General features: G+C 35.4%; 2 protein-coding genes across 5 annotated transcripts in view; one reads left to right on the forward strand and one right to left on the reverse strand.

Annotated features, from left to right (window-relative positions):
• Positions 1 to 861, forward strand: part of LOC125030510 — a 10176-nt gene extending 9315 nt beyond the window's left edge. For all 3 annotated transcript variants that reach the window (XM_047620566.1, XM_047620568.1, XM_047620567.1), the window contains exon 2: positions 1 to 861. This exon is cut by the window's left edge and continues 1706 nt beyond it. The gene's annotated coding sequence lies outside the window, so the exon portion shown is untranslated.
• The window catches only part of LOC125030509 (protein MMS22-like), an 11655-nt gene continuing 2492 nt past the window's right edge, over positions 838 to 10000 (reverse strand). The window contains exons 4-22 of one of the 2 annotated variants that reach the window (XM_047620565.1): positions 9942 to 10000; positions 9545 to 9814; positions 9189 to 9302; positions 8749 to 8997; positions 8197 to 8435; positions 7859 to 7962; positions 7173 to 7333; positions 6484 to 6686; positions 6216 to 6310; positions 5973 to 6095; positions 5118 to 5337; positions 4621 to 4894; positions 4061 to 4231; positions 3636 to 3758; positions 3155 to 3295; positions 2625 to 2747; positions 2083 to 2270; positions 1547 to 1738; positions 838 to 1061 (exon numbers count right to left, since the gene is read on the reverse strand). The exon at positions 9942 to 10000 is cut by the window's right edge and continues 209 nt beyond it. In XM_047620565.1, coding sequence (XP_047476521.1) covers positions 995 to 1061; positions 1547 to 1738; positions 2083 to 2270; positions 2625 to 2747; positions 3155 to 3295; positions 3636 to 3758; positions 4061 to 4231; positions 4621 to 4894; positions 5118 to 5337; positions 5973 to 6095; positions 6216 to 6310; positions 6484 to 6686; positions 7173 to 7333; positions 7859 to 7962; positions 8197 to 8435; positions 8749 to 8997; positions 9189 to 9302; positions 9545 to 9814; positions 9942 to 10000 — 3116 coding nt within the window. In that variant the 3' untranslated portion in view covers positions 838 to 994. The other variant, XM_047620564.1, reaches the window with a different exon arrangement.

Here is a 10000-nt window from a genome sequence, read left to right on the forward strand (position 1 = left end):
AATGCATCTTTTTGTTAGGAATGTTATTAGAAAAAGTATTCTCATTTGTAATATGAAAAGATTGAGTTTTAGCAACTGAAAATACATCAGGCTCAAATGGTTGTAGGAAGTATAACTAGCCAAATGTTTATTTATCTTTTTTTAATGATGTGGATCTCAAATATGTGTATATTGGTGAGCATGTCTACAATTTTGATGAGGCTTTGTACATGTCATAAGGGTTAATAAAACAGCAAACTAATGCATTTATAAATTTTAAGAGTGCAATGTTGAATGCGGCTATTTTGTATGTAGACATTTTGATTGTCGCCAAATGGGAGCATTATCATGCTATATGTAATCCTTAGGTATAGTTTACATACTTGGAACATTTAGTTTAGCATGTTCAGATGATGCATTGTTAGGAGGGTTAAATTTTAGGTCCAATGTGTTCCAGAATCATTAACACAAGAATATTGTGTTATCTATATTCTTTGCAGATTACAAGTTCCTATATTGACTGATTGCATTATCAATTAAATAATTTAAATTGATTTACTGATCTGATTTCTTTTCCATTAGTAATCACTCAAATAGTTTTTGTTAATATTTCTCTAACTGATTTGTAATGACTGAAAGTTGCATGTAAATGTATTTTGTGATAAGCGCCCATCTCTGTGATTCATCACTTAAATTTTTATGTAATATTACTACAAATCTCTTTTGTTGCTGTTGAGTAAAATACTTGTGTAATGTTTATATAGAGCAGGCACCATGTCAGTTTCATTGCATGGAATATAGGATATGATATTTAAATGTACTACAAGGTTTTTGTAGGAAAGGATAATAATAATGATATTTAAATAAAAAATTTATTAGTTATATTTTGTTTCATGTAAAAAATATACACTGATTTCTCTGTGCTAACCTTAATAGATCTTCAAAGGAATTAAATTTGTACCCTGACAAGAAATCAAGAAAATATCTCATTATTGCAACATAAAAACATTCAATATTATGAACTACTGTGTACATCTCCTTCATTAACTCCCAAGCTGCTGAGTAAAGACTGATAGCCTTGTCTGGAAAAAGAAGAAAACATATAAAATACAGGTCTTATATTATGAATTACCATAATTTCACTACAGCTAATTTTCAGAATCAACATGATCATGGAGCAACTATCAAAAAGGCAATTATGTATCTAATATTGCAAATCATTCTCTATGCTCTGAGAAAAAAAGAAGGGAAATCAACATTAGTTCTTGTGAAGTCTGTTTGCTACAAAAGTTTTTAAAATTTTACCTATTCTTCATTCTGTACCTCCTTTATTTCCTTCTTTGTTTTAATTTACTTATTATTCCCCACCAATATTTTATTTTTAACATCTCCCAATCCTATATGCATTTGTATGTCACTCCATTAACTAATCATGAAGGCTTTCACTCTAGAACCAAATTATTTGATGTCAAGTGAAAATGAAAATTCCACCAACAATGATTCAACATTACCCTTCATAACCCATACTATGATAGCATAAAAGTTAAACTGGATCTTGTTAACAAACCTAAGTGTGTGATCTAGTCCAGTTCCTCGTTTCTCTTCTGTGGCTGTGACTGCTCTTGCAATGTGAGGCAGTGAATCCACCAAGAGTGGCCTGTGTAGAACTCCCAATACACCCAACACACGGAAGAGCCTACTAGATGACCAGGAAACATGTTGGAAAACCAGCTGCCGGATGCTCTTCACTAGTTCATTACTGAGAGGACAGAATAAAGGTAAAGTCCTGATTAAATATACAGCAATGTGTGAAAGTAAAATAAAGAAGCACAACCACACTGAGAATATAACTAACCTGGTATAAATTTAGCCAAGAGTCATGCTATGTGGCTGTTGCCAGGATCATCCTTTATATATGAAACAGCAAAGCTTTCCTTCTCATTATAGCTGTGTTTCATGCTATTATTATGATACTTAATTTTTGTAGAATGGGTGAAAAGAGAATTGAGAACTTCAGTTAAAGAGAATGATCACCAGCACAAAAATGTTTGATTAATGAATAATCTAAATAATTTTGATCATGGAAGCCTGATGGACACATACCGTGAGGGAACATCCTGTTCCTGAGCTTCCTGTAACAGCTTCTGGAGGAGGTCTGTTGCAATTCTCTTAGTAATTTGGTCTTCTAGATTGAGGAGAAGCTCTAGGAGAGGCAAGAAGAGGTAGGAGCACACACTCTCCTGCCACTCCACAGCACTCCTGGACATTAATTCTAGCACTAATGATATGACCTGAAAAGAATGTCAGTGTTACTGCAAGTTATCTTTTTTGTCCCCAGTAAATGCCTAATTAGTTCAGTGATACTTAAACTCCCCATTCTACAGAGAAAGTTGGTAATTACTATCCATGTACGATAAAAGCTGCACAATCTGTTAGAAATATGTAAGACCAACATTACCATCATTCATATCATAATAATAATGGATACATGAACCTTAGATTAAGGCTTTATAGGTTGCTTATTCCCTGTGTGCTAGGAATAATTAGGGTCCTAATCACTCACAGCACCAGATAAGCTTGAGCTGCCAAGCACTAGACTGTAATCAGGCCGACTGACCATTACTATACCCCTGTGTAATACATACCACCTGCAAGTGAAGATTGCTGATTCCTCGTTTCCCAAAATAAGTGTCTCGAACGACTTCCAGAAAGATCTGACGTAATTCTTGAATGACTTCCTCCTTTACATCAGCATCATGGAGACACACCTGGTGGAAAACACTCTGTTTGTTTATCAAGTTTTAAACAGATGATGAGGATTATTATGAACAACTAATTGACATCAGTCTGCAGTCATGTTGGCCATGTCAATGAAAATAAATGCTGTATTAACTGTATTATCTGGACTTTATTACTCATTTACTAAATGATGATTAATGATTGATGATGATTGATGATGATGATGATGATGATGATGATGATGATGATGATGATGATGATGATGATGATGATGATGATGATGATGATGATGATGATGATGATGATGATGATGATGATGATGATGATGGTGAGAATAAGAATAGGAAAGAAAGTAATAAAAAACATTATTTTACAATGGCCTTTTGCTATCCTGCAAGTACACATTAGCACAGATAAACCAAGGCACAATACTCACAATAAAAGGGTGCGTTACTGTCGTATAATTTTTTGTGGTTTTCACAGGGAACCTATACATGTAATGATTGAATACATCCCTCACACAACGCACTAGGTAAGGATCCTGGGCTAAGCCTAGTGATCCCAGCCCACACACCATCTGAAACAGACATACAGAATAATTACATAATTATTGTCTTCAACCAACTGAACCCCAAACAGGGGAGTCTCAGAAAAAAAAAACATTAAAATTATTAAAATATTCTAAAATGAGATTGCCACAAACAGTTGGCATCTGTGCTTATTATTTTTTTACTTATATTCATGGAAGAGCATAACTGAATTATACTGGAAATATTAATTTTCTTCTCTAACCCTTGGAATGAATGAAGAGGAATTTCAGGCATAAGTGAAAGCATTTAAGAATACAGACAACCATCTTAATGGTTTTATTCCCATTTCTCAATTCTTCAATCTATACTAGAGGCCATAAATCTTACCTTGGGTATAGTGCTGGCCAGTGCTGTAGACAATGATGCATTTAGCGGTTTCTCACAGCTGTAGATTGTAGTTGGCAATAGAACAGAACTAACAAGAGCAGGTAATGGACAATTAGGTCTTGACTGGAAGAGAAAGAGGAAGAATCATCATACTTCTGTATAATCTAAAAACTAAAGTAATACAACAATACCTTACTAAATTATGTGTTAATAACAATCTAGGGTGAAAATTACATTAAATAATCTCTCTACAATGATCAAATCAATAAATCCAGAAATTAGGATAACATTCACATAACCAGAGTTAGAAATGTATCACAATTTCCCAGAAATCAGAATGGGGAAGAACTATTTGTGGGAAGTATTTATATCATAAACATGCTTTATAATATTCCACACAAGACTATACACAGCCAGCTCCATACCTTAATATAAATAACAGAATGTCCAAAGAAGAAAAGATCTGCAATTAATCCCAGCACATCTCGCAGGTGATTTGGCAGAGGAGTTTTCTTGAGCAAAGTGCTAATAGGTTTGTCTAAACCTGAAAAATACTGAAGAGCTCCTTCTCTGATGGCCATCCGGTCCATGAATTTCTGGTAAAGGAAGATAAGCTAGGTTGATGCTCAGGTCTTTGTACCCAAACCTAATTATGAAGCTTAAAAAAAGGTAATATCACTAATATGAAGTCTTTATTAATTCCTTGTTAAACTAAGATTTTATTTCTTACATTTCTTATTTCTTTCTTGTAAAAACAGTTCAAACTTTAACATATTAGATCTAGCTACATATATTATTCAAAGTCTCCTTACTCTTTTTATCACTGAAACAGAAATGACATACAAGTTGTTTCATACATTAACAAGAACATATCCTGTCAATCACAACATTAACAAAGGGTAATGAACTTCTACTGATAAAATTATATACTTTCGAGATATGCTCAAAGTAAGTGTCTAAAAAAAATTTCATAGCCAATTTTTACCTGTGATTCACTGTACTTCTTGCTGACTCCTTTCACCAGAAGTTTAGCAGCAGCAAAAGGACAAGCGGGAGGAGAACAGCTGATAACAGATGCCACACCCGGCAAGGTCATGATGAGTGGAGTGAGTGATAATACTTCATCACTGTCACCCATAGTCACCAGGGTTGCTAACCATCCTGATACTAAAAGGCCTTCATAGCCTGCATTAACTCTATTTACTTGGGTGAGGCTGCCTGGCTCTGCGAGGAGACTTGTGATGTACTGCAGACTACAGCTGTGAAAATAAATAAACAATTAAGATTACATGTTTTAAACATCTTGCATCTTCTGAACAAAGATGCAAGGAACAATGTTTTACCAATGTTTTTTGAGACAGTATGATCTAAAATTAAAGTTTGAACAACAACTCTAAAACAAAAACAAAAAAAAAATGGATACAAAACTTGCACCAAGACAGTTTGAATGAATGCAACTAAAATGTGTTTTTTCATACTCACGTTGTGCTTACAGCTTCATTTGTGACAAAGTATGAAAAGAGTCCAGAAGCAGCCTCTTTAAGCCCTGAAGTTGCAGAGTTAATATCATATGACATACAGAGAGTCAGTTTGGCTGCCACTGAGCCCAGAACAGATGGTGGAGTGAGTGTGGTGGCATGATTTCTAAGGAAGACTCCAAATTCCTTCCAGACAACTTCAACAATATCAGTCCCTAGTCCGCCTGAAAGGAAACTATTTTAAGAATACAACTACATCATGGAAATGGCATATTACTTGGTCTTTATGACAGCAAAAGTGTTTAAGAAACAGGTTCATTTATCATTTGACTCAAAAGTTATTTCAAGCCATCTATCCTAGGCTTATGTACTGTCCACTGTAATTTTTTGAGAGTTTTGTTGAGGCAGACCACTCCAAAAGTGCTCAGTCACCAAGGAGTCCATTTGGAGGCCCTACATGACCTCACATGATTTCCCTATTTCCTGAATTTTTGGATTTTTTTTTTTTTAATGCTATTAATATTGATACTGTTGTTATTCTTATTGACATTATGATTATTATAATGTTACAAAAATACTAATGAAAATAAAAAACAAAATTTAAAAATTGTGAAAATCAAGGAAAATGGTAAACAGATAGGACTAGTAACGGACTCCTTCGAGACTAACCATTTGTGGAGTCATCTGTGTGAGATGACACAATCAATTTTAAAAAATACAGAGGACATGGCTTTTTGTCATTCCATCTGTGACCTAGGCTAATAACTAAATCTAGAAAAGTATACAGGGTAGTTGCCACCCTCTCAAATGTAATCTCTGAAGGATGGCAAAACCTGGACAAACATGAAAACCTAATTACCAGCCAAATACTGAGGCTTTGACAACACTGCCAGAACTTTAGTGAGAGCTGCATCCAAGGCATTTAGAATAGCCTTCATCTCCACAGCCCCACAGTGATGGAGGATTGAACCTAGTCCCACACCTGAAAGGAAAGGAAAGATAAAGAAATCTATCATGCTTCAAGTTTGTTCTGTTAAGATGTGACTTTTTTCAATTAGTTCTGTATAATCAACTCATCAAGATCTATAATAAGTGAACTTACTAATGAGAGAATGCTGAGCCAGACTTAGATCATGACTCTGCTCAAACATTTCTTGGAGACCATCTGCATATATGACAACCAGCTGGCCTAAATCCCTGAAATATAATTAACTGTCAGCTTATCTTCAGCTTCACTTCACTCTCAAAAAAATTGAAATATAGTTCAAAGATAATGATATGACAGTTGAAGAATCAATAGAGTTTCTCTCTCTACTCTTCATGCTTATTTCTAGGTGCACCATCAGGACCAAATCATGAAATTCACTAACCTTCGTTGCATTGCATCTCTAGTACTGCCGAGTTCATGCAACACATTTGCAATGATTGGCTTTAGTTTCCCTATAACTGGTGAGATATCACAGCCAGCACTGAGTAGCAGTAAGATGGTAGCCAGAAATCCACGCCAAACAATTTTTGACTTGCCAAGACTTGACGCTGGGACCATTGATAGAAGTTCGCTTAGCTTGTTACTCTGAAGAAAGGGAAACTAGAAGTGAGGATTCAATATGATGCCATGGGTAATATTGTATTAAAGTATACACTACAGACATCTACAGTCTTGTAGGTTTCTACACCAGGTGCACATTTCACAAGAAGGCAGACAAGAAAAATGCCTCTGCAACCTTAAAGACAATATACCTGTCAAAATAACATAATTAATTCTAATGTAATAAGACAAATGACTCACACAGTTAATATTTTAATTCAAAACATTTGTAATCCTTCTTATATTACTAGCAGTCATCTCACTTGAATGCCAATAATTCATATAAGAGAAGAGAGAGAAAAAAATCAGTAAAGAACCATGTTTATTAGATGGTGAGAAAAGTTTCAAATTTAAGCTACAATTCACTTGTCATCTTATCTCTCTAATAAAGTTTTTTGTTTATTGTTGTTGTTTTTCTGTGCTTCATGTGATTATAACAAACTTTAATATAACATATCCATTTCTCCCTACCACATCAACCATATCCGTTGTGTTCGCCAGGGTCAGAAAGAGAGACGTAGAGTTGTGGAGACCAATGGGGGAGAGCTCTGACATCTTGCGCCCATGAAATTTGGAATAGATTCTTCCTCTCATTTGTCTCCATTCAGAGGTGCTGGTCTTTACCACTGACACTGTAACAGAATTATGAGTGAAAAGAAAACTTGGGAGGAATATACCACTAGGTATACCAAGAAAGTAATCTCTAACATAAATTGAAAAATGTATGAAGAAATGTTCATTTTAAAAATAATAACATCACCAATCAGAACTAGGTTTGTCCACATGTGCAAAGGCTGCTTTATATACAATGTTTTTTATTGAATTATTGACTGATTTAAGTTTTTTCTCAAAGCTCCTCTTACACCTTTGCCCCAGTCAAATGTAGTTTACTGTCAAGCTGGGATACCAAATTTTAAAAATTATATGCACATTCCTGTATAACTTTTTTTTTTTTAAACACCCTTAGCAGCAAAATAAAAAATGTACAGGTATTTCCTTCAGTCAAAAACTTTCCTAGTATGTCATAGTGATCACATTTTTTCATGTGGTCTCATCCTGGGCACTTTGAAAAATGGTCCTCAGTCTATTCTATGCCATAACAAGCAGCACAAGAACCGTCATGTATTAGAACACTATACCTCAATGTTCATACTCACCAATGATACGAAGAAAGACCTGCCACGATGACTCTGACTTCCCCATATATGCTGGGTCTGTGGCATATGACTTGGTCTGTTCTATCCATCCACTTGCTGTTTTACTGAGGACAGATAAAGAGATATACAGTGAACAGCCAGGGAATCTGACAAATGTTTCATCACTTCTGAAACCTTGCAACTTTAAGTAAATATTAATACTATCCATCTAAAACTGACTGTTACTGGCTACAAAACTTCTAAGATTGAAAGACTTCTCATAGGAGAAAAACAATCTTGTAAAATACACCCAAGCAATGGCTAACATATTTCATACACAGAGAAGCACAAACACACACCTCACACAGGCTAGTCCATCCAGCCCAGCACCAGGCAAGAGGAAAGACGAATCTAGGTGTTTGGAAAAGTAGTCCCACAGTGCTGCACCCCATTCACTACTCCTCTCCCCTCCCCAGAGCTGGCCGAGACTGAGGCAGCACCGAGTGAAGAAACGCAGTTCAATTTCAGTTGGCTGTTGGCCTTCCATGGATAATTTGATCAATGTCCGTAGTAGTTTAGTTTCACTCTTGATTTCACTCTGAAAAGGGGAATTGTGATAATAGCAACAAGACCAATGGCAGATGAAATAAATCATATAATAATTTACTATGATTTATTTTCTTCCTTATTCCTATATTCTAAAATATGGTATCAGTACAGTATAAAGTCTCATGTAATAAAACTAGTTTTTTTGCTTTCAAATTCCTCCACATCAAAAAGAGAATCAAGGAAACCTCCATTGCTAAAGAAAGCAAACTTTCTTAGATTAGGCATCTTCCAAATTATGAAAGAATCCATTCCTTAAAGTTCAGTGACAACACATCCATCATGAAAATGCATTTTCAACTTACAGACTTATCAGCTAATTTCTTCCCATTCACATCATATCCATAAAGCCTGGAGAAGTTCAAGAACATCCACCATATATGAGGAAGCTTAACTTCTTTGGTAAGAGGAGATGGATACTGAAGCACACCGAAGGACTGTTCTGTTAGTTCCTGTGACTTCAGTGAGGTGCCAGGTGAATTTCGCTGAACTGAGTTTTCATTGTATATTTTTAGGAGGACTAAGAGTTTGTGTTTTATCTGTTCCCAAAAACTCTGGAAGTAAGATTGATTTACCCAAGATTAGTGGCAGTTATTAAGAATGTATTATCAAATTTTGCTTTATATTCTAATACTGATTTTAAGACAAAAAAATTAAAATAAAATCAAATAGCAAAAAAATAAATACAGTGGAGACAACCCATCTGCACTAGAAAGGCAGAAATCAGAGACAAAACGATATTCACCTGTCTTCCTAGAGCACGATGTTTATGGTCGAGATAGTGGAGAATCATGATGCCAAGTTCCAGTGAACAGGAGCATGAAAAGCCAGCCAACAGATGCAGTTCACTCACACTTTTCTAAAATATGTTCAGGTTATAATTTTGCAAAAAATGGAAGGGCTGTTTCAATAGCTCTGTAGCTACAAGCCATACTGTTTTCATCTTTATAAATCTAAAACATCCTATCCTTCAAAAACTAAATATAATTTTAGACAATGTATCACCTCTGCCTGATTTAATATATAACTGTATGCTTTATTTTTTTTTACTCTAAGAAAAATGTATTCATATCCACCATCTTTCTCTCCCTGCCCACTGACCTTTAATCCCTCACGACACATAATTGTTATAAGATCCCAGATGACCATCGCAATGCACTGCTCCAGTATCGATGGCTCAGTATTATCCCCAATACTACTACTCATTCCTTGGGGTCCAGATGGCTCCACAATTAGCATCTGTGGTGCTTGGGGTTGTGCTGTCGCTGCTGAAAGGGACCCAAGGGTGGCTTCGGTCAGGTGCAGAAGAGCTACACTCCACCATCGAATATCCAAGTGGAGGTGAAGTAAGTGGTAGGCTGCAGAGGGACACTAATAAACAGGAAGATATTGTTAATACAGTGTAACAGCTTTGATGCTTCATTAATTCTTATATAGACTGTATTCTATTATGAACCAGAAATATATTTTTCATATAACATGAAGAGTAAATTCACACCTTATTGCCTTGTGGAGAGCTGGCAGAAGTTACATGCTCTGGTAATTCATGTAATGGAC

This window comes from Penaeus chinensis, chromosome 11 (assembly GCF_019202785.1).
Source record: "Penaeus chinensis breed Huanghai No. 1 chromosome 11, ASM1920278v2, whole genome shotgun sequence".
In the NCBI taxonomy this organism is placed as follows: Eukaryota; Metazoa; Arthropoda; class Malacostraca; order Decapoda; family Penaeidae; genus Penaeus; species Penaeus chinensis.